The sequence below is a fragment of the Silurus aristotelis genome (assembly GCF_946808225.1).
Source record: "Silurus aristotelis genome assembly, chromosome: 11".
Taxonomy (NCBI): domain Eukaryota; kingdom Metazoa; phylum Chordata; class Actinopteri; order Siluriformes; family Siluridae; genus Silurus; species Silurus aristotelis.
The window spans coordinates 28,601,810-28,626,974 of NC_139584.1; the positions used below are offsets into that span (position 1 = coordinate 28,601,810).

Consider the following 25,165-nt stretch of genomic DNA (forward strand, 5'->3'; position numbering starts at 1 on the left):
ACAAAGCAAAAGTCAAAACACAGGCCTTCATCATTCGCCCTCTTCTGTTTACTTCACTCGTGTGGCCTTTACCAGGGCCGGTGCCTGCGTCATGAATAAACTAGCGAGGGGTTTTTAACATTGTGCACAGAGAAGGAAGTGGAGCAGGAGAATCGCGGCGCGCGGCGATGTTCACGGCTGTTTTTACCGCGGGCGGCGAGCGTGAAATGCACTAACGCGATCCGACAGTTTTGGAGCAAGTAGAAGAGGGCTGGACAGGAAAAGGAGGAGAGGGAACGAGAGGATGGGGTGCGGGGAGGGCGTGAGGACAGACGATGATGAGGGGGAAAGAGAAAGATTGCTGGCGGTTTGTATTGAGGTCACCGCCAGTATATAGAGCTCTTGATCTCTTCTGATCTGCCCAAAGCCGTGTCTCTCAGAAGAGAAAACGCTTTATGCAAAGCGCACACACATCAATCGCGCTCTTATTAGCGCCGCAGCAGCCATTTTCCCCAGCCGTTGTTCTTTTGAGGAAATGTCAACGGTCACATCCAGACTGAGAGCAGGTCGAACACCGTTTGACATTTGAGGCCTCGTGTAGGAGCACAGACTTGTTCCGCTCAGCTTTTTGCCACGGGGTAATTAAAAAATGCACAACTCGACTTTTAATTGCAGTCTGTTATGACTTTATTATTATTAGAGTTGTTTCTCTTGGAGGTACAGTGGAGAACATTACTGCTCTGATAACACGATCCAGGAATATCATGCTGTTTATTTGTGCTCCATAACAATCGCGTGTAAAAACGTACGAGTTTGATGATCACACCGAAGATTCGGCTCCATGAAAGATTAACCAAAGTCTCAAAGCAGTTTCTGCTGCACAGCACAGCACAGAGAGGTGCCGTTCTTAACCCCTAACCCCCTCTGAATCTTCAACACCAGCCGAGCCGAAGACCAGAACGAGTTCAGGTCCCAGACTGTTTACATTTCAAATATTTTATTTAAAGTGGTGGACGGTAATGAAGTAAATGTAATTTGTTACTTCAGTCCCTTTGTCACGTTTCTGTACTTTACTGAAGTGTTTACATTCAGAGAGATTTTTACTGTAACTTTTACATTTCAAAATCAAATTTCTTACTTTTGACTACATTTAGTGAAATCAGTGGTTCTTTTGTCCTTGAGTGGCCGTGCTCAAGGTGAAAGTTGGTGGCGCTGGGATTTGAACCTGCAACGTTCTGATCAGCAGTACAACCTCTTAACCACTTCCCAGCCTGAGCCTTTAGGCATCAGAGACTGGAAGCTTGAGCAAGAAACCTCACTGCCCCAGGAGCAACCCGAGAACCCGAGTTCTTGGTGAGAACGGGAGGAGTGTGATGTTTTAACGCTCATATTTCGGCCGAAGAAAGACAAGACTTTCCACTATTCCGTCTCTCCTTCAACCCAGGAAAATAAACCAAACCGACATAATGATTCATTAAAGTGTCCATCATTCTCAGCAGTAAGCAAAGAGGAAACGAACTCCGCGACCCCGCTAACGCGCTCGTGCTAACGATCATTTAGACAACGTTAACGTGGACGCAACAATCTTTCCCCGTCTCCCCGTCACAGTTCCTCTGTCAAATTAACCAGCGAAAACGACCGCGTCGACGTCGAGCTCACAATCCACTCTCTTCTAAATGAGTCAGATGTGCGATGACGAATCGGAGCGTGTCCGATTCCGTTCATCGTAAAAACACCAGCGTTCCGGAAAGAGACGCGTGCCCCGGCTGACGCTCTGGCAGCAGTGCTCTGGAAAGCCTGCCAAGATAAAGAGGAGCACCTGTGGTACAACAGGAAGCGTATTATCATGTGACTCATTTACATTTTCATTCCTCAGTGATAAAAAAAAAAAAAAAAAAAATCTCTTCCTAGGGCAAAGCTGTTCGAGCACAAGACGCCAGATCTAACGCATAAAACACCAGAGCACACGTGTCAAACGTGTGAAACATCCTGCGAATGGAACCAAAAACGGTGACCTGATCCGCATCATGTGCACTTCTCTTTCTTCAGAATTTCTAACGGAGGTGAAATGAGGAACGGCGTGCAGCTGACCAGATCGGCACAAACGCCGCTGTCGAACCAGAAGTGCCGCTCGCCATTTAGATCACGAGCTCGCCGAGCTGAACAGCGTTTCACCTCCACCACAGCAACTTATTCGAAAGTTTAAACCAATCAGCCAGAACATTATCACCACCTGCCTCATATTGTGTTGGTTTCCTTTTGCTGCCAAAGCAGTCGTGACCTATCGAGCATCAACATGAACTTCTTCAGCAGTGTGAGCTACAGGAGCTCTTCTGCTGGATCAGACCAGAAGGACCACGACCCTGTTGCCGGTTCACCACTGTTCCTTCCTTGGAGCACTAGATTTTGGAGTGTGCTTGAGGAGTTTGTGAGATTCATTCCGCCACATGGGTGATAGTAAAACCAGGTAGTGATGTAGATGAGGTTAGGAGACCTGGGGGTGCATTCAGCGTTCACATTCTTCACGTCTCAGAGCTCTCAGAGATCCAACCCATCTCATATATGTTCATGGAGTTTGCTTGGTGCACAGGCTCATTGTCTCGGGTCTCCAAGTTGAAGTGAGAGAAAAATTTCAAGAGAGATTTTATACAATCGTGTGAGGAAGAACTGCATTATAGCAGGCGAAGTCTCATACACACACATTATATATTGCTGCAGAAGCATTTAGGAGGAAAAGGCACTCATGACTAATTCCAGAAGTGGCCGTGACGTATTTCTGTCAATTCGGATGCGTCTCAGCGTGTGTGCGTAGAAGTTTAAAGCTCTCCACAGTGGCAGATTTATAGCGATGGACCCCAGGGCCCATTCTCTCCGCTCGCTGGAATGAAAATAGAGCACGAGGCAGAGATCAGACCCACGGAGCTGCTCGCTTTAAATCATTAGACACCGAGGTCCAGAGTTCAGGCCGCCACCTAACAGTGACTCAGGGCATTTTATTTTTGTATTTGTTTTATTTTTTTATGATGATGATCACAAAGGTCGCTGGATGAGTTTCAGCTGATTCACGTGCGCCTTGTTTTCTGCTCCTCGGTCGAGTCACGTTTATTCAGACGGTTATGTGGTGTTTTTTTTTGGTGGGGTTTTTTTTTTTTTTTTTGGTACTTCCCTGTTCTTCTCATGATGATAAATACACACACACACACACACACACACACACACACACACACACAGCTGACAGGGAAATGATGACAGGCATTCACATGACTGAACCGAAAGCTGTACTTCATTCCACGCTTGTTTTTTTTCCTCCCTTTTTTTCTCGTTGTCACTTGCTGAGTGTATTATTTATCCCGGCTGCTTTTAGCACTTTGCAGCTTTCATGTTCAGTTCTGACTCCTCGGTCCGATAGTGTGTGTGTGTGTGGGGGTGTGTGTGTGTAGGGGTGTGACACTCCCTGTTCTTCCTTTAACTGTCACACACTGGTTTCTGGCGGTTTTGTGTAAACTTGCAGCACTTGCGTTTTTTTTTTTTTTTTTCTCGTCGTCTCGGATGGATAAAACTCGCATCACCAGTGTAAACGGAATGAACGATTGTTTGTCAGTAATCAGAAAGAATACAAAGCTGTTCATATGATTAAAAAGTGATTCTGAAGGCACCAAGCGTGAGAGCGTTAAACAGACTATTTATGACATTGAGTTTAAAACGATTGAGCTTATGTCTGTTTTATTTTTACTCTGTGAACACTATTGGGCCATTTGCTACTCGTGATAATGAAGAAACATCTGTGGAACCAGATGTCTTCTTTTTATTTTTATTTTTTCCCCTAAACCCTGTGAGCAGGGACACTAAGGTTTTCTCCGGTGTGTTTCTGCTGCCCTCTGCTGTTCACGTCGTGGCAGTGCAGTGTGGTCATGTATCCCTGTGATTTAAAATGCTTCACTGGGGTGACGAGTAAGTGGACATCCATACTGCCAAAGTCAAAACAATCGGAAGAAAAGAAAGAAACGAGATGAAGATAAAGGCAATTTTATTTTCTCTCTCTCTCTCTCTCTCTCTCTCTCTCTCTCTCTCTCTCTCTCTCTCTCTCTCTCTCTCCCTCTCTGTGTGCCACCTTCTTTCTTTCTCTCTGTTATTATCTGACTCATCAAAGTGTGTCTCTTTACGTACTCATTCACTTTTTTATGCTTCTATACTCTTTTTATCCTCTTTCTCTTTTCTATACATCTGAAGTATTTAAGGGGTTAAGATGTTGGACTTCTGATCAGAAGGTCGTGAATTCTAATCCTACCACAACCAAGCTTGAGCAGGTAGTAAAAGAGTAAAAGACAGGAGGTGGAGCTGGAGGTAGCAGAGCTGAAGATGTTGAGATGTTCATTGGGAGTGACGATGAGAAGCAGGATTAAAAAATGAGTTTATTAGAGGGACGGTGCATGTAGGACGTTTTGGAGACAAGGTGAGGGAGATTGAGATGGTTTGGACATGTGCAGAGGAGGAACATGGGGTATATCAGTAGAAGAATGCTGAGGATGGAACCACCAGGAAGAAGGAGAGGTGAGGAGGAAAAGAGGAAGAACAAGGAGGAGGTTTATGGATGTGGTGAGGGAAGACATGCAGGTAGTTGGGTTGAAAGAGGCAGATGTAGAGAACAGGGGGGTATGGAGACGGAGGATCCGCTGTGGCGCCCCCTAATTGGAGAAGACGAAAGAAGTAGAAGAAGATAATTTAGTATTGTATGTGAGGTGAGTGTGTCCACTAGTGGGCGCTGTAACCCACCACACAGGAAGAAACGTGTCATTCATTCTAAACTGAATTCTCACTTTAATCTCAGGAGGAAAATCTTCTTAATAATAACACAAGTGATGTTTTTACTTCTCATCCAACCATCTCACCCCCCCCCCCCTCTCTCCCACTCCCTCCCTCTCTCTCTCACTCTTTCAAACACTCTGGTTTTTCTTTTTGCGTCTTTCTCTTTTTCTCTTTCTTTGGGCTTTCTTTCTTTTCCTTTGCTCTCTCTCTCTCTCTCTCTCTCTCTCTCTCTCTCTCTCTCTCTTATATATATGTGTGTGTGTGTGTGTGTGTGTGTGTGTGTGTGTGTGTGTGTGTGTGTGTATTTATATCTCAATTAAATCACATTGTGATACATACACTTAAACACTGTGTGTGCGTGTGTGTGTGTGAGAGAGAGAGAGAGAGAGAGAGAGAGAGAGAGAGAGGTGTGTCTTGTAATTGTGCGCATTACATCAGTGTGTGTTTGATCATCTCTACACAAAACACGATGCTGATGTGCTCAGTGACATGAACAGATAACCCAGAGGTGACCCTGAACACACAAACACACACACACACACACACACACACACACACACACACACACACACACATGCACAGGAAACACTGTGTTCTTCTGTCATCTTTGACCCTGAGGTCAAAACGCCTGATTACGCCATTCATCCTTGCCACAGTGTGCAGGGCAAAGGGGGGGCAACAGGGGGGCAACGGGGGGGCGGATATACAAGGTCAAGGGTGACATACATCCACTTCACACCGCCTCATTCCTTCTCCATGCAGGTTTGATCGTTCTTTACAGACTGCACACCAAGGTCGAGCTTGTTTAACACCGTTGTTTATCTACACACACACACACACACACACACACACACACACACACACTTGTCTTGTAACCTTCATTAGTTCTCTGCATGCTCCCATCGGTCTCTCAGGGTTAATATTCTAATAAGATTAATTACCCCACATGCTAATTATCCCGAAAGTCATTTCACACAACACCGGGGGGAGTTAAAGCGCAGTGTGGAGACGCCTTTAACCTCCGCGTCTCAAAGATGAGCAGCACATCGACGTCACAGCGGCGATCCGATACCAGTTCTGATCCCCGATTACAGAGTTCTACAATAATGTCTATTAAAATAAAGATAAGACAAAGTGTCAGAATTGGACACCTCTGTTATCGGCAAGCAACAAATATACAAAATATGAAGAAAAACGGAGAAGTGTAACACGAATCCTTCGTCTTCCACATCAGACAGCGGCTGATGATCAGGCCAAATAAACTCCATTATTCCGTCCAATAATTCATCATGATTCTCACTGGGGTGCTGTTTGTGAAACGTCTCTGACCGCTCGTATGCATGGAACGTAAATTACCTTTAAATGTCGGATACGTTTGGAGGTGTTGAAATGATTTGGCTGCTTCCCACTTCATGGTGCACACGTTACTAACGTATAGTTTTTTTTCACACAATTGCCACATTAGCAGCACGTGAAAAACGTGTGCCATTTGATCGCCCCTTGTGAATAAGCCTTAATAGAGACTGGCAATTAAGATCATGCTGAAACAGGTTTTTCTTGCTCTCGCAGTTGAAGCAAAGGGAAAATTTTAATGGACAGTTTTGTGGGTGAATCGCATGGTTTGAAAATGCGGGTGTCCCAATACTTTTGGTTGCATAGCAAATGCACAGCCTGTAATGACGCTTTACTCCACCTAGTGGCCACTTTATAAAGTGTCTTCAATATCAGTACAGAGATGTGAAGGTATTATTATTATTATTATTATTATTATTATTATTATAATCCAACACACACCCACACACATCTTTGTTAAGGTATTTGGCTTTTATTAAGCATATTTCTTTAAAGCTGTAGTAAAAGCTAGTTATTCAGGAGTAATGAGACAATAAAGATCTAGAAGATAACTCTTTCAAACATGTCAGAAGCTGCTGGAATTTAAAAAGCTGGTCCTGATTTTAACAAGAATTCCACCATTCAGGCACCAACATTTTCTCAGCTGATCATAACCCTTCGGGGTAAAAAGCTTTAAAAATCTGTTTTAAGAACAACATCAACATCTCGCTCTAATAGCAAGATAAAAATTTTTTTTTAAATGTCAGAAATATCGCAAGGGCTACAGCATGTGATGTAATTCAGCTGCCTATCTTGGCCAGGTCTCCCTTGCAAAAGAGATTTTTAATCTCAATGGGCTTCTCCTGGTTAAATAAAGGATAAATAAAAAAAAAATTATAAAAAAATAAAATGTCTTTTAAAACCCTCGTCCATGGTGCTGAAGTTTTGCCATAAGACTTTTTGGAAGAATTTGAGGTTGTCAGGCAAATGGCACTGCATTTAGAGTCACGTAAAAAACTATCAGTGTGGATATTTCCTCACTAAAGCGGCTTTCATTCTGTTTTTAAATCGGTTGAGTGTGAACGCAAAGCGAATCGTTTTCAGAGAGTGAAGTAAATTTCAAAGCTTCGGAGATGACTCTTGATTTTAAATGCCATTACGTGGTTTTGACTTCCATATGAACCGAAAGCTGGACAGAGATGCGATGATTCGACACCCGTGATGCATAAAAAAATAAAAATGTTGTATCGTAAGAACTTTAAACGATGAGACATCGGCAGGAGAAATGTTGCAGGAGACACAAAGACATGTCGAAGAGGTGGTAGCTCAGTGGTTAAGGCATCGGACTCTGGATCTGCAGGTTCTAAGTTAACCCCAGCACTACCAAGCTGCATTTGCGGGGCCCTTGAGCAAGGCCCTTAGTCCTCAACTGCTCTGTTGTAAGACGCTTTGGATAAGAGTGTCTTCCAAATGCTATAAATGTATTATGGACGTATCTCCTTAAGTAGGTCATGATTTTAACAGTACCTCACAGGTGTTTTGTAATAAAGTATTTAGTGATTATTATGATGACATGAATTATTATTACGAAGGGTGTTCGAGTCGAACGAAAGTGCCATGCGATAGTGACACGCCAAGCGATAGATAAACGTTATTTTGAATACCGACTCTTTCCAGATGTTAGTTAAATGCTGGAATAGATGAAATGTAGCAGGGGAGTGAAATAACTGTCAGAAAATAAATATCAATCCCGGGTTTGACTTGTATTAGGATACAATGTTTTTAGTTTATGATTCAACTTTTTGTCTCACACATTTTATAAGATTTTTTTTTTTAAACGTTTGAACGTTTGCTCAGTGTGAGCAGTGTTGTTGTTGTTGTTGTTGTTGTTGTTGTTGTAGCAGCACAGCTCGGGCACAGCTTGCCCGAGGCCCGTGCGGTAATTAAACGCGCTCATCTCGGGTGTCAGGCGAAGCTGGAGGAAGCTGGAGGTCCAAGCTCATGCACGGGAGGACAGCTGCAGCAGAAACTTGAACCTCTGCTGCCTTCATTCATAGTCTTACTCCACACACACACACACACACACACACACACACACACACACACACACATACACACACACACACCCCTCCCTTCTTCCCCACCTCTACATGACAAAGTCCAGCTCAGCTCCTTTCCTCCTCCTCCTCTTCCTCCTCCTCCTCCTCCTCCTCCTCCTCCTCCTCCTCTTCCTCCTCTTCCTCCTCCCCTCTCTGACTCTCCTGTTGCATTTGAATGTGAAAAGCTTCTTATGTGGCTCGGTAGGGAGGAGGACGAGTAGGAGGAGGGGGGTGGTGGTGGTGGTGGTGGTGGTGGTGATGGTGGTAATTAGCAAAATGTGACCCTTCTAGCACGCCGCTGAGGCTAAGAAATGAGTTATAATTATGATGACGTGGGCATCGGTGCGATCGAGGGATCCTTTGGCGTTAGGGTTTCACCTCCGCCTGCATGTGCACTTCACAAGAGAAAAGAAAAGGGAGGAGGCCTGTATTGTTCCTCAGCAGGGAGGTGGAGGGAGAGGGGGGGGTAGGGCTATCAGTTCCACTAAGATAACCCCCCACAACGTCATTGGCCCTCTGGCCACGCTGTGACCCCTGGGGCCTGAACTCGGTGGTCATGTGACCAGGCTGAAAGTGACCAGCAGGCTCGAGAGGGAGGAGGAGGATCAGAGCCAGAAGGAGCCGAAAGGAGAGCAGGAGACAGAAAGGCAAGAAGAAGGACACAGAGAGAGTGGTGTGTGGGAGAGAGCGTCATGAGGCCTAAGCCCTTCCCGATGAGGATACACTTATGACTGAATGGGAGGAGAGACATGAGATGGATTCATGGGAAGGTGAGCGAAATGGAACGAATCAAAAAAAAAAAAAAAAAAAAAAGCCAGTGAGATCTGCCCATGGCTCCTGTTTTTCATCTTAACACTGGATGGTGTGTTCATTCTAGTTCAAGGTTTAAAAAAAGTGCTGAATACTTTGTGTGTGTGTGTGTTTAGGTGTATGGTGTTTATAGGTGTGTGTGTGTGTGTGTGTGTGTGTGTGTGTGTGTGTGTGTGTGTGTATGTGATGATAAAATGCGCAATGTGGAGATTTCAGTTTTTTGTAGTGTTGCATTGGATAGATCACGTGATATAAACGCATATATCATTTTGTACCCACTTTATTTGTGTTACAGTTATGATAAGCTTGTACAGGCCTGGTACTATGTGTGTGTGTGTGTGTGTGTGTGTGTGTGTGTGTGTGTGTGTGTGTGTGTGTGAGGGAGAGAGAGAGCGAGCGAGAGAGAGAGAGAGAGAGAAAGAGAGAAAGAGAGAGAGAGAGAGTATTACATAACAGAGGAAATGTAAACAGCTGCTTCTGCATTAATGATGAAGAGAGTTGAGGAAACGTCTGCGCTGTAATAACGTGAGTAAGGTTTCTGGGTGATTGTTGTGTTTCCTGATTCAGCACACGTGACGTTAGGTGTTTATTTTTGTGTGTGCGCGCGTGCGTGTGTGTGTGTGTGTGTGTGTGTTGGCTGTGTGGTATGCAGGCTGCATCCCATCTGGAAAAGGTTTTCAGTGCAGCTTTGTTCATGCAATGAGGAATGAGGAGCGGGGGTCAGCAGGACCTGGTGCTCATCTGGTTAAAAAAAACCCTGACACACACACACACACACACACACACACACACACACACACACACACACACACACACACACCCTCCTTACTACTGTAGCCCAAACTTCACCCCTCATTCCTCCCGAGTTTTATCACTTTGACTTCAACTCCTCCTCAGCTGATCATAAAACCAGCGTCGTTACATTTGCCGAGCTCCAGAGTGAAAACCACACGAACTTCAACGAAATAAAAACCCAAACAAAACGAAGAATTAACAAAAAAATAAAAAATAAGCCATCGTTATTCGGTATCGAACAGTTCGTTTTTTTTCCTCAATGCATATATTTATATATCGAAGTGTTTCAGCGGACCGTATCGTGAGACTTCCGTACGTTCGGCCCGTCTCGAGAGCGCGTCCCTACAATCCTTATAGGACCTGATATAAAAACTGTTCCCGGGTTTCTCCGGTGTTAGTTTTATGCTAATCGTCCCACACGTGTTCCGTCGTAGGGATCTGACGTGGCGATATCGTCACGTCGGGACTCGGAGGCGCGAAGTGTGCTGCGTCTATTGTTTTTCTCGCATCCATTTGGCGGGATTGTGATGCGCTCGCACGGCCCACGAGGTGCCATTAGTCGATTTCTCGAAGGAACCGTGCAGAATCGTGAAGCGTCGCTTTAATACGGCTGGTTTTCTGCAGAAGGGTGTGAATAAGGGTCGAATTCAAATACAACCGAGGGTGCTATGCCAAAAATGCCTGTGTGTGTGTGTGTGTGTGTGTGTGTGTGTGTGTGTGTGTGTGTGTGTGTGTGTGTGTGTGTGTGTGTGTTTCAAAAGCCCCTACTGTACAAAGCCCCACCTCCGCTGCTTAATCCTATTGAGCCCCTGCCCTACTCCTGTGTTATTGTTATCAACAGGAGGGAGGGGATGAAGATCTCTCAGGGTCACCTCTCTCTCTCTCTCTCTCTCTCTCTCTCTCTCTCTCTCTCTCTCTCTCTCTCTCTCTATTTCTTATTCAGTTTCTGTGTCTCCCCCCCCCCCCCCCAGTCTCTTTCTTTCTTTTTTGTCTCTCTGTTTTTCTGATTTTCCTTTTCTCCGTCACATCAGTCACTCATCCAGGCAGGAAGTCACCTCTCAGCAGCATCTGTGGGTGGACTGGGTGCTGTGTAGGCTGATCTTTCTTTCTCTGTGTGTGTGTGTGTGTGTGTGTGTGTGTGTGTGTGTGTATGGGGGAAGGGACTCAAAATTGTGTGTGGATCAATAGCTGTAGAGGAGGTCTGTAGAACAAGGTTAAAGTGAGGGAGCAATCCTGTGCACACTTATAGGTTTATACTGAAACACACACACACACACACACACACACACACACACACACACACACACACACACACACACACATCTTTACCCGTGTGTGTTTTGAAATCAGATCGTACACACATCAGACACACGTGGATCGATCCGTTCCTCATGAACGCAAGCCTTCTTTCCTTCCTTCTCCGGAGCTCCGCTCGCATTCAGAGACGTTTCTAACGTGAAACGTCACACGGAGCAAAAAAATCTACACGCGACCTTCACTTCATCCCGACTGTCCTACAAGCACAAAACCCCACCGTCTCAAAGGATCGACGCTGTTAATACCCGTCTTAATTATTGGCACCCCCGAGGATTTATTTTTGTTTGTCAATTCTCTTGGAAATCACAGGAAATATTCTGTTCATGTTTATACATCAAAAGCGTCACGCTTATTATTCGTATTGTGAGCGATGTGGCAAAAAAAAAGGAAATCGAACATGACGACGCATCGGGGTGAAGCGCATTCAAAGATTCTTTTTTCTCCTTCTTAATGGCAGAAGACAGAAGATTGAAACAGAGGGAGAACCAATCTATAAAAATACAAACATTACAAATTTCACGTTTATGTTCCGAATTTTAGTGCAATTTTAATACCGAATTCGCTGCTTTCAATTGGTTTAATACAAAAAAAAAGTTTTGTTCTATTTCAAACGGTATTTATACTTTTGTTTATCTTTAATTCAGCTTTGAGCTTTGTGAACTGTGAGATGGCTTCCATTTATATTTAAACATCTGTATATATATGAAGGTAATCAGTAGCAGACCCAAAGCTCTGTGATTATCTGTTCACATCACACGCACACACCGCATTTCACACCGACTTTACAAAACCTTCAAATTGTGCTTGTTTGTGGGGAAAACATCCGCACTTTGGCCTTCATATAAATCCCCCCCCCTCTCTCTCTTTCAGTGTCTGGTCATCTCTCTTTCTTTCTTTATCCAGAAAAAAAAACCTCTGAAATTCCACAGGCTCAGATGAAAGCGTGTGGCGTGGCCTAGCTCGTGTGAGAGATAAGAAGGAGAGGTTTAGCAGAACGCTGTGTAGGATTAAAGCTCTAGGTTATCTCACTGATGGCTGATCAATAGACTCGAGGGCGATCTTGTGATGTTTGCACGTGTCTCACTTATTGATTGCGACTATAATAGGAACAGAAAGTCCAAATGGGCACGAAGAGCACACACACTAGGAGCTGAACACACACACACACACACACACACACACACACACACACACACACACACACACCGGTGGAACAGCTTTCTATCGCAGCAGAAACACTCGTCCTGGTTTCCCGTCTCAGCCTTGATGCTTTTCATGCCGGCTAGTTAAGCTAAATCTCTGTGCTAGCGTTAAGTACAGGGTTTGGCAGCTGTTCGCTCTTAGCAACAACAAAAAAAAACAACCCAAACACACTTTTGTGTAAACAGGAGAAGGCTTTTCAAACAAGCGGGCCGATAAAACCTAATGTTTTAAACAACCTTAGACCTACTTACAGTGCTGTGAATAAGTATTTGCTCCCCACCCCCATTTCTATAAACACACTAATGTGTGCAAGATGAAGAAAGAAGGATGAGCAGCAAGACAGCTGAAATGAGTGGATTAGTTCAAACCATTTAACGAAGTCTGAAAGATCTATCTATCTATCTATCTATCTATCTATCTATCTATCTATCTATCTATCTATCTATCTATCTATCTATCTATCTATCTATCTATCTATCTATCTATCTATCTATCTATCTATCTATCGCTGTTGGAAAACCCTGTAATTCTGAAGTTTCCATCAGTTTATCGTTAATCCTGTTTAGGATGCGTAACAGTTAATAAATTGTCAAGAAATAATACACACACACACACACACACACACACGTAATAGGACAAAGCGCTTTATATATTTAAGTTTTTGGAATGAGTAATGATGCTCTTATATTAACAATGGCACTCTAGTTGTAAGATGTGTGATTACTTTTTTACAATTTTGTTCGTTAGAATTTTATTATTATTTTTTGGTAATTTTGTTATGGTAAATTTGTTTTTTTTTTTTTTTTTTTATTTGTTTTTTCAAAATTTTTTTGGGGTGATTAAATTTTTTTTTTTATTATTATTCTTAAAAAGTATTCGTCTGAATTTAGATTTTTATTTCTTGTTAAAAATGTTGTGATGGTGATTAAAACATTATTATTATTTTTTTACTTGTTTAATATTTTGTTTAGGTGATTTTTTTTCCTCTTTTTTGTTTAAAATCTTGTTTATTTAAAAGATTGATGCTTATTTTAAATGAGAAAATCTTGGGGGCGAATACTTTTTCACAGCACTGTATGCAAGCACGAACAAAACCAAAAGCATTTGACTTCATTAACAAATGCTAATGAAAGAAGCTGAGACGGCTTCAGTGCTCAGAGGGGGAGGAAGCGCGGGGGTTTCTTATTCAACCCTCCTTTCATTCATGCTTTGCTTTTGGGTCGGTCTTTGGGGGAAAAGACTCCAGTTCTGTATCTTACTGTCATTTTCTTTAAAGTCCTCGCGACATTTCTATCAATATTAAAGCTCCTGAAGATGATCATATTACCTGATCGCGAGAACACAGAGGTTTGGAGGACGAGTGGGAACCTGAGCTGCATCTCTCAACTAGTTTTTTTTTTCTTTTCAATGGAAAAAAGTAGCTCTTTTCTTTCTTTCTCTCCATCTCTCCTTATCTGTCTCCATCATACTGTCTCTCTGAACCCATCCTCCATTTTCTAGCCACGCTCCTATATCCCAGTCTTCCCATCCTCCGACACCAATGTACATTAGCATAAACCTTTCTCCCCCTCTTCAGTAATAACAATGGTATCTTCCTCCTTCTTGTTGCTACATTAGTGTTAGCATGATTTTTTTTCCTGCTAAACGTGGAATAGATATTTAGACGAGAAAAGCACTAATTTCCTTTAACTCTCTTATACATGCAGATAAAAAGTACCTTTAATTCTCTTATACATGCAGATAAAAAGTACCTTTAATTCTCTTATACATGCAGATAAAAAGTACCTTTAATTCTCTTATACATGCAGATAAAAAGTACCTTTAATTCTCTTATACATGCAGATAAAAAGTACCTTTAATTCTCTTATACATGCAGATAAAAAGTACCTTTAATTCTCTTATACATGCAGATAAAAAGTACCTTTAATTCTCTTATACATGCAGATAAAAAGTACCTTTAATTCTCTTATACATGCAGATAAAAAGTACCTTTAATTCTCTTATACATGCAGATAAAAAGTACCTTTAATTCTCTTATACATGCAGATATAAAGTACCTTTAATTCTCTTATACATGCAGATAAAAAGTACCTTTAATTCTCTTATACATGCAGATAAAAAGTACCTTTAATTCTCTTATACATGCAGATATAAAGTACCTTTAATTCTCTTATACATGTAAATGTAAAGTACCTTTAATTCTCTTATACATGCAGATAAAAAGTACCTTTAATTCTCTTATACATGCAGATAAAAAGTACCTTTAATTCTCTTATACATGCAGATATAAAGTACCTTTAATTCTCTTATACATGCAGATAAAAAGTACCTTTAATTCTCTTATACATGCAGATATAAAGTACCTTTAATTCTCTTATACATGTAAATGTAAAGTACCTTTAATTCTCTTATACATGCAGATAAAAAGTACCTTTAATTCTCTTATACATGCAGATATAAAGTACCTTTAATTCTCTTATACATGCAGATAAAAAGTACCTTTAATTCTCTTATACATGCAGATATAAAGTACCTTTAATTCTCTTATACATGCAGATAAAAAGTACCTTTAATTCTCTTATACATGCAGATATAAAGTACCTTTAATTCTCTTATACATGCAGATAAAAAGTACCTTTAATTCTCTTATACATGCAGATATAAAGTACCTTTAATTCTCTTATACATGTAAATATAAAGCACGTTTATTCAGATAACTATAACCACAAATGAGCGCACTGCGTTCACACTCGACTGTTGTTCAGATGAAAAACGGGCAGCTCAGATTTCTTCCTGTAATTAGTTCATTAATTAATAAACAAACAATTAAGTGTTCGTTTATTGATTAAAATGTGTGGAAATCTGTTTGGATCGGGCAACACGATTAAATCAGTACTTAATGACGATGCAGTCCATCTGGCTTGTGTTTGTAGTGTATACAGTGGCGCATGCACGCACGTGTGTGTGTGTGTGTGTGTGTGTGTGTTTAATCGGAAACACGAACAGCTGCCGTGCAGCAACGGAGTGTAAAAAGTGCTGATCTGGCAACCCGAGCTCATGGAAGCGGGTTTTTGGAATGAAACCAAACCTGACCTCCGACTACTAACAATGCACAATTTAATTGAACCATTAGAGGGTCTGTGTGTGTGTGTGTGTGTGTGTGTGTGTGTGTGTGTGTGTGTGTGTGTGTGTGAGCAGCAGGGCAGCCTGAGACATAGGCGGGCCCGCTGAGGTGACGCTGTGGGATCAAGTGAGTAAAGGTGTGAGGGAGCTCCAGGTTTATATGGTGGCCATGCACTTGAAAGAGAAGGCGACAAATTCAGCCAATCAAAGAGGGTTGAAGTGTGAATAAAGGAAGCTGGCGTCGGGAGCGGTGCTCTCTCGCTCTAGGAAGTCGACCATTTCACGTCGGCTGGCCAATAATTTACGATCACGAAAGCATCCTGCATAACACTACTCGCTCTGTAGGACTCAGGCAAATGGTTTGCACAGGAGGGAAGTCAATGTTACTGTAAAGCATTTGGAGTTCTTTTAAAGAGACGAACCACGGGAACGCAGCATTTATAACACGCTTATTACACCTTTATTCACAGCTTTATGGGATCAACAAACACTGGATTCACAGCAACATCGCAACATTTGCAGAAATACATTTTTGACGCGAACTCTATCAAACGTAATTTTAGAATTTTCTTCCTGTTTCAATTCAGTATTGATTCATTATACTAGAAAAAATACTCAGGGGCCATTTCTTATACAAAGCCGTAGAACCGCAATTCAGAACACTACTAAAGACCTGAAAACACGTGAGAGGAGTTGAGCCTGACACCAAGGATGAATCGTGTGCGTTGTGCTGGAAGGTTTTGTGAGTTGAGGTTTGGGGACATGAACATTTCTCAGCGGTCTAGAAAGTGTTCCTTTTGCCCATTCGCTCTCTAAAACGTCTCCATCGTGAACACGTGAACTTTCGCTCGCTTTGTTTCGAATGGTTTTTACGTTTGTCATCAACGCCAACGTGAAATGTGGGAACAGTTTGTTGTATGTGGGTTTTGTTTTTTCTTGCTTTAGTAGCATTTTTTTTATTAGTGTATCAGTGCCCTCCGGAGGAACACGTTCTGGAGTTATTTAAGTGTTGGTTTGTGATCGAAACAAAAAAGACATTTCAAGTCTTTGCTTGATGTTTGATTTCCTGGAACAAATTTGTCTTTTTTTTTTTTAGTTTTATTTGTTGTACCGGAGCACAGATTGATTTAGAATATAAGCGTTGCATATGTAAAGCCCCGTGCGGCACCGTCTGTGTTTCGACACGGCGGAGTCGATGCGTTGTGAATGGTAAAGGAATAAAAAAGACAAGCCCCGCTGAGCAGCATAAGCCTTAATCCATCATTCTTTGTGTGGCTGGATGGCGGCGGCTCCTGCAGGGCCGGTACAGTACGCTAAAGCTCTCGCTCAGCACGCCTCAGGCATCTGAAAAGCCCCACACATTCACATTGTAATACACTGGAAAGACTTCTTTAACCGCACCAGGGAGCGGGAGAGATTCATTCATCCTGGTCTTCCAGGTAGCTAAATTCCTGAGCAAAAAAAAAAAAAAAGCCCAGCCTTGTTTGCGAACAGACCAAACAATGTCTTTAGAGAGGGAAAGAATCCCGAGACTCGTTTCAGCACTCAGCCCCGCTATCTCACGTGCACCGCCGACCCCGAGAAAACCGCTCGCGCTTACAAAAGCCACGCAGCAGGGCTTTTCAGAGCCACTGTAATCGTACTGTCTCATCACGAGTAAATGGCATGTCAGATGGTTTGAATGGCCTGTTCTTGACTCCGCTGTAACGACAGGCCTGAGGAACTCCCTCTCGTACGGGAGGAGAAAAGGCTCTGGGCCATGACCCTGCTTTTATGACTTGAACTCTTCGTTAATAGCTCCCCAGCCCCGGCAGTTGACCCCACTGCATTCTCCAGTAACTGCAGCTTTTTCCTTCAATCTCCTTCTCTCTCTCTGTCTCTCATTCTAATTTTAGTCTCAGAATTTTTTTTCTCCCGTCACAACAAATCCCTGAAATCAGCATCGCTCATTTATCTCCCCCCTAATGGTAATAAGTCTCAATCATTTTCTTTGCCAATAACGACTTCTTCAGGGCGGCGCGTGCATCCAGGCTGTTCCCGGGGCTCCGCGGGGGGTCGGGGCTCCAGCAGGATGCTGAAAGCACTCAGTAAGAGATCTCATTGAAGGATGAAGAGATCGAGGCAGAGCTCACGTTTCCGCTGCTCTGAGTTTGAACCCTCTTTCTGTCCAGTCAGCCGTGACACAGCGGCCATGAGTCGACTCAAACCCCCCGCCCACAAACCCTCAGAAACACACCACGCAGCATTAGCACACCACTCGCCCATCTGCTCAAGGCCTCGCTGAAAGACCCGGAACGCTGTGTGTGGCTGCGTGTTTTTAGTATCAGGTTTTTCTTTTCTTTTCTTTTTTTACATTCGTAGTTTTTCTTTTCTCCTTTTGTATATTTTCAGATATATATTTTAGATCGACTCTCTATTTGTCTATAAATACAAAAACAAATCTGGAATTTTCAGTATATTTCCAGCCAATAAGTACTCATTTATATCAAAAACTTCATTTTGAGCACCGTGTTTTGAGTGCAGTGACTTGATCGTGGGAGTAAATGGTGCAGGTAGAGGAATTAAACATTAGAGGTCGACCCGATTCGTCGCTCTCTGCGATTAATCAGCAGCGAGAGTTGATCGCTGGAACTATCGGCTCTCTGCAAAAAATCCATACCGATAGTTTTTCCGGCTTCCCATCCGCCGTTGTTACGAGAGCGGCACCTAGAGGCGAATCGCTGACTCCAAGTGCAGTTTGTTCGTGTTTTTACGCGTGCTTCATGTCCGTTTATAATTTATCAATTAGATCATTATACTTAATAATGAAAATATTCATATTTCATTTAGCACGTTTTCATGATTTCATGATAATTATTGTTCTAAAAAAATTCTGTACTATTTTACATGGAGTTTTATGGTTTTTATTAATTTATTTATTGATATATAGGTTATCAGCAAAAAACGATCACACCTACTTATCGATATCGGTGATATCCACTTTTGGTTGACTGCTAGTAAACATAATCTTAAATGTGTCTGGAAATGGACGGGAGTGAAAACTGACAAAGAGCAACGGAGTCCAAAGAGACATGCGTCCTGCTTCAGGGTGATGTAGTCAATCTGTGTGTGTGTGTGTGTGTGTGTGTGTGTGTGTGTGTGTGTGTGTGTGTGTGTGTTTTGCTGTGGCTTCATCAGCTGTTCTGTGTAACTAGATGGCTAACCATACTCCCCTTCTCCTCTCTCTCTCTCTCTCTCTCTCTCTGTGTGTGTGTGTGTGTGTGTGTGTGTGTGTGTGCAGTAGATGACCAGGCTGAGCAGCGCTCGTGTCTCATCTGTGGAGACCGCGCCACCGGACTGCACTATGGCATTATTTCCTGCGAGGGCTGCAAGGGCTTCTTCAAGCGCAGCATCTGCAACAAGCGCGTGTACCGCTGCAGCCGCGACAAGAACTGCGAGATGTCGCGCAAGCAGCGCAACCGCTGCCAGTACTGCCGCCTGCTCAAGTGTCTACAGATGGGCATGAACAGGAAAGGTGAGGCACGCACGTGTTCAACCAAACACTCAAACACACAACTGAAGAACGAAAGATTAAATTACAGCATTCAAAATATTCGTATAAAAATATTATAATATTCTCGTTATTTATTCATTTATATAGTACAATATTCAAATCCAAATACAGTATATTAAAATATTTATTGCAGTTGTAATAAATGGCATCATCAGAAATCACAATACCTGTGCATTTCACATATTCTTTCATTTGAAATTATTTATTTTAAATACTGATTAAGGATTTAAAGATTTAAAAACGGACTTTAAGAAAAAAACCTTGGCCATTTCAGTGATGTTGTTTATCACGAGCCGTACGTCTCAGTGTATCTCAAAATGTATACAATAATAATAATAATAATAATAATAATAATAATTATTATTATTATTATTATTATTATTATTATTATTATTATTAATAAGATATACCATTATTTGTCCCATAGTGGAGAAATTTCCAAAAATATGTTTATTACTTATTATTATTATTATTATGATTATTTATTTATTTATTTATTTATTTTTATCAATAGCATCAAAATATTAATAAATGAAGAAAATAAGGATCAAATTGTATTTGTTCAAATAAAGAAATCGTTTCATAAAAACCAAATTCTTTAACATTCATTAACTAAAATTTGTAAAAAAAAAAAAAATGTATTAAATAAAAAAAATATATATTTTTACATTTATTTATTTTGTGTTATTTTTTAGAACAAATCTATAAATTTTCTGAACTGTGATTTTTTTTATTATTTAATTTTTTTTTTATATATATAATAAATAAAAATTTGATGTACAAAATGTGAGCTGTATTGTAGTTACAGTGGCCCACTGTGTTGAGAGCATTAGTAGAAGTCAGGATACCGAAAAGATGGCAGATGTTAGAATCTGCTCACGTTTTTGTTATAATCTCTTTATCTTGTCTCAGGTTTAACAGTAAAAGAGGCCGGGTGTGGCTCGGTATTTGCTTAGAGCGGTTTTCCAGTCTGATCTGCAAACACCCACTGCATATACACACACACACACACACACACACACACACACACACACACACACACACACACACACACACACACACACACACAGTCACAGTCACTCTCCAAACACACCCCAAAAAAATGCTGTCTTAAGCACTGAAGTCCTGATCAAGCTGGAAAAAAACCAAAACAAACAAACAAAAGCACAGTTTTCGGACATGAACATGATATTAAAACTTATCCTAGTGTTCAAATGACTAAATGACTTTTCCTACAGATTACAGCCCCAAAAAAGCTGTACTTCATCATAAAAAAATGATCCCAAATTAGAATCGTAACAGTGAAGTATCGCTCATGATGGTCTGCAGGTGGTTTAACAAAGCCTACAGCCTTTTATTTGACCTCGCATCGCCCCCTAGTGGCCATGCTGTGCAAACACACCTCATGTTACAGCCCGTAATGCTTTGTTCTGTCGGGAGCAACGCCGTTAACCCGAGGACCGACGCGGCGAAAGGATCCGAAACTCTGATATCGATGGCAAAATGTTTATCCACTTTTCCCTCCGCATTCTTTCCGTTCACCTTCTCCCGCTTTATTCACCGAGTGTCCTTCGAACAGTTGTCATTCTTCGCTCATTAGTTCATTGTCCTTCCATAAAAGAAAAATTTGTATGTATTTATAAAGAAAAAAAAAGTCATGCTTTTAATATTTTTTAACCTTTTTTTTTTTTTTTTATCGTACGATTTATTGAAGCTGTTGTTGAATTTGAGACAATGTGAATGTTGTCATCTCTAAGCTGTGAATGATTGTGTTTTTTTTGTTCTAGCGATCAGAGAGGATGGAATGCCAGGAGGACGCAACAAAAGCATCGGGCCTGTTCAGGTACCATGTTCACTTCATCTCATTTCCCCATTGCTCCGTTGTACTGTTCCTCGTTGCCTTTTCCGATTCTGAGCCCCTTAGAGACGGCGGGAGAAGTTCTTCCTGTCTCGTAGAGCAACGCGGAGCGCGCGGACGCCGACTCGCCTGATCTCGTCAGCGTGAATTAGGACGCGGCGTCCTCCACCGCAGTCTAAATACGTTAATTTCATTAGCGGAATGTCTTTCCTTCAAGGCCGCAGCTCGGCTGAATGCACCTTCTTGTCATTCTTCTCATTCATTCTCTATTAGCCTCATCATATCGCTGCGTTTGGGTGGCTTTATCTCCTGGCGGGCGCACGCGTGCGAGCGAGCACCTTTCGAGAGAGAGTGTTTAATTCACGTATCGAGCAAAATGTTCTTTTGTGATTCTTGAAACGCTTAATTATCAGGACCGCGGTCTGTGCTAGCGTGGGTCACGCGCTATTATGAAACCCTGCGCGTGGGCTGACAAACAGACACCGCTGAATGGGGGAATGTGTATGCGCACGCGTTCGTGTGGCCCGTCGCTCTCGCTGGCGTGTACGTCGGGGCTACATTAGTCGTGCGGAGTGCAGTCATTAAGCTTTAGACTCCATTCAGGGCGACGCGCCATATGTGTTGGGGGGGGCATTTTGAAAGCTGAGCTTTGTTGTGGCTCTGTAAAGCCCCCCGTGAGCCACGAAACGCAGCCTACGCCGGGCAGTTTCACCATGTACTTTCACTCCATCGCCCCACACACACACACACACACACACACACACACACACACACACACACAAATGAACCCCTCTGAGCATCGGAGCTGCTGAGGAGCAGAGCACATCTTAATGTTAGCGTTTAAAACGATAATTTCATTCTCCACAATCAACATTAGAAGAGTTTCTTTAGAAAGCATCTCTCTCTCTCTCTCTCTCTCTCTCTCTCTCTCTCTCTCTCTCTCTCTCTCTCTCTCTCTCCGTCTATTATCTTTTCCTTACAATCCATTAATTTCTTTATCACTCTATCTTATTGAGTATCTTTTCTCGCACTCTGTCTCTTTTACTTTTTTCAAAGTTTCCATTTTTCTTCATTTTTTTGCTTCTCTCTGTTCTGTCTTACTCTCTGCTTCTCTCTCTCTCTCTCTCTCTCTCTCTCTCTGTCTCTGTCTCTCTCTCTCTCTCTCTCTCTCTCTCTCTCTCTCTCTCTCTCTCTCTCTCTCTCTCTCTGTCTCTCTGTCTCTCTCTCTTCATGTATCTCTGTGGATCTCTCTTCTTTTTTTTTTTGCCTTTATTTATTTTTCCCTCGTTCTCTCGCTCTTTAGATCTCAGATGAGGAGATCGAGCGGATCATGTCTGGTCAGGAATTTAAGGATGAGGGCAACATGGCAGAGCACACCTGGGGCAACAATGGCGACAGCGATCACAGTTCCCCTGGCAACGGCGTCTCCGATGGCAACCAACCTTCTCCCGCATCCACTCTCTCCTCCAAGTAAGCGTTTTAATGTCTGTGAGAAATGACTTCTGTGCCAGTTGATTAGGAACTCCTCCTTTCACCTCCTTTCACTTCTCCGAGTCATTGCAGTACCTCAGTCTTTCTCTTTCTATTTTCTCATCTTTTCTTCTCCTCCTATCAGTCGCTCGGTGGAGCTGAACGGATACACGGCCGCGCTCAGGGAGCAGTACATCGGCAGTGCCGTTGCCCAGCACTACCAGTTCCTGCCTCACCTGTTCAGCTACGCGGCGCAGCCCCGCAGCCTGTACCCGCAGAGCCATACCCTCATCAGCCAGCTGGTGGCAGCAGAGGAACTCGCACCACTGGGCACTCCTATGCTCATTGAGGACGGGTGAGATCGCTGCTCATTATCCAACCATCAGTAAAACATGTGACATTCAGTTTTACATCGTTTCATATATAATGTCTAAATGTTCCCTCAGTCGTGTGTATCTGAGTTAAACCCCAACACACTGAGCACCAAGTGTCTTCACCAAACCCACCCCTGACCTTCATACCACACTCAGATCCACAGGAGACATGATAGTGGGGAAAACAGGCAGGGATCTTTAGAATATCAAATATCATTTGTAATGAATTGCAATGAGCTGAAAACTTTCCGGAAACTTTCTACGGGAACTCCATCTGGAGAATTGTCTTGGAATATCTAAGAAATTTAACGAATTTATGGGAATAAAAAATTTGACTTTTTTTTTTTTTTGGATGAAAAAAACGTCACTTTGATTTATTCCCATTAATTCCCTATTGAACAAACTGGTTTATATGATTACCTTTCAATTTTGGGGGTCAGTCCGTGTTTCTTGACGAATGTCTACACCGATCAGGCATAACTTTCTGACCACTGACAGGTGAGGTGAACAACAGCAAGTGAACTTTTTGTCCTCAAAGTTAGAACCAGGAAAAAAGGGCGAGCGTAAAGAGGCCGCCCTTGTGGGTGTTTCCCGCTCTGCAGTGGTCAGTATCTATTAAAGTGGTCCAAGGAAGGAACACTGGTGACCTGGCGGTGACATGGTGATGGGCTCATTGATAATCGTGTGGAGCGAAGGCTGGTCCGTGTGGTCCACTCCTGTAGCTCAAATTGCTGTAGAAGTTCATGCTTTTAATGCCCGACAGGTCACGACTGTTTTGCACGATATTAGTCAGGTGGTCTGATCGGGCATATAGGCAGACGTACACGCAGAAGACTTCTCAGAACCTGTGGCCCTACAGAGTCTGATTGCCTAAACATGTCTCATACACGTGTCTGCTGCAGGTACCGGGTGACGCAGGTGGAGCTCTTCGCCCTGCTGTGCCGTCTAGCCGACGAGCTGCTCTTCCGTCAGATCTCTTGGATTAAGAAGCTGCCGTTCTTCTGCGAGCTCTCCATCGAGGACTACACGCGCCTGCTGAGCGCGACGTGGCAGGAGCTCATCCTGCTCGCCTGCCTGACCGTCTACAGCGCCCAGATCCTGGGAGACCTCGCCAACGTCACCGATAAATACAAGCCGTCCGATCACGAGCTGCAGGGGTGAGTAAAAATCGGGTCGGAGCAAATCACTTTCCCTCGGAGGCACAGAGGAGGGGGTGGTGGTTACGATTTTCAGGATTTATTTTATATCGTCTCACATTGGAAAAGAGGTTAGGGTGTAGATTAGTGTTCTAAAACCGCTGCTCCGGCAGTGGTGTAGCTCCAAATCCCAGGCTCATGAGTTACTAATGAGGATAAACAGCCTTTTAATCAATACTTCAAAACAACATTCTACATCTGCTGTCACTGAACACTTAAATGCTCTGGCATGGAGGAGTTGGTGTTGAATCTATAATGATCTCAGATGTTGCTCAGGAGCTCCTGGTTCCACAACTCCATCTGACCGATCTCCACCGTACAAGACTGTAGAAAAGTCATCACTCATAATCACACACTCCAGTGCTCATGATATTCCTCACTCTCTGGTGTAACGTTGTAACTCTTGGTGTCACCCAGATGAGGACGGGTTCCCCTTTTGAGTCTGGATCCTCTCAAGGTTTCTTCCCCGTACCATCCAAGGGACTTTTATCCGTGCCACAGTCGTCCCCGGCTGCTCATTACGGAAAAATTCACATACTTTTGTTGCTGTTTTGAGACAATGTCTCAAATGTCTCGTGGACAATGTCCACGTTTGCTGAAGGAGTCTCCAGTGTCTCCTGCTCCCTCCTGAGATGAGATTTAGGAGGCAATGCAGGAGTAAAAGTGGCCGTTAGGTTTGATCTCAGTAGAGACAGGGGTAAAGGGCAGAACTATCTGCTGCTAGTGTAGACGGTGGCTCGCGACACCAGTTATAAAATCACTTTTCTGCGTTGTGTAGTGTAGTGGAGACAGACACGGGACAACAGGCGGCGGTTTCACTGGCTTTTATCTGATGTAAAAGAAATAAAAGCAGCCTCTGAGAACAATCACCCTTATTTTGCTCTATAAAACAAATGTGATGTAGATTTAATTACCATGTGCTTTTCATCTCCACATTGGTCAAAAACTTAAATTGGGCAAAATGACAAAAATAACCACACAGGGAAGTAAAATAACATAATACACATAATTTGCAATAAAGATATAGACATAAAAGCAACAATTAAAATGAAGATTAATGAGGATTAGCAGGAGCCAAAAATAACCCACCTCTTCCATGCATTAACAATGCCAAGAGGAAGAGGAAGAGACAAAACAGGAAATTATGTAGGCTCATGATGACATCACAGCAATTAACGGGAAAAGGTGCTCATTCAGGCAGGTACACCAGATATATGAAAAACCATTTTGTGAGAATTATAACAATCAAT

The 25,165-nt window shown here is 42.7% G+C and overlaps 1 protein-coding gene across 4 annotated transcripts in view; it reads left to right on the top strand.

Annotated features, from left to right (window-relative positions):
* nr6a1a (nuclear receptor subfamily 6, group A, member 1a) overlaps window positions 1-25,165 on the top strand; it is a 76,160-nt gene that overhangs the window by 46,481 nt on the left and 4,514 nt on the right. Inside the window, exons 1-6 of one of the 4 annotated variants that reach the window (XM_083554196.1) lie at window positions 8,507-8,986; window positions 18,748-18,978; window positions 20,805-20,860; window positions 22,179-22,345; window positions 22,491-22,700; window positions 23,622-23,876. In XM_083554196.1, the coding sequence (XP_083410322.1) occupies window positions 8,944-8,986; window positions 18,748-18,978; window positions 20,805-20,860; window positions 22,179-22,345; window positions 22,491-22,700; window positions 23,622-23,876 (962 nt within the window). In that variant the 5' untranslated portion in view covers window positions 8,507-8,943. Of the gene's footprint in view, window positions 1-8,506; window positions 8,987-18,744; window positions 18,979-20,804; window positions 20,861-22,178; window positions 22,346-22,490; window positions 22,701-23,621; window positions 23,877-25,165 lie in introns of those variants that run through there. The other 3 variants (XM_083554195.1, XM_083554194.1, XM_083554193.1) reach the window with 3 other exon arrangements.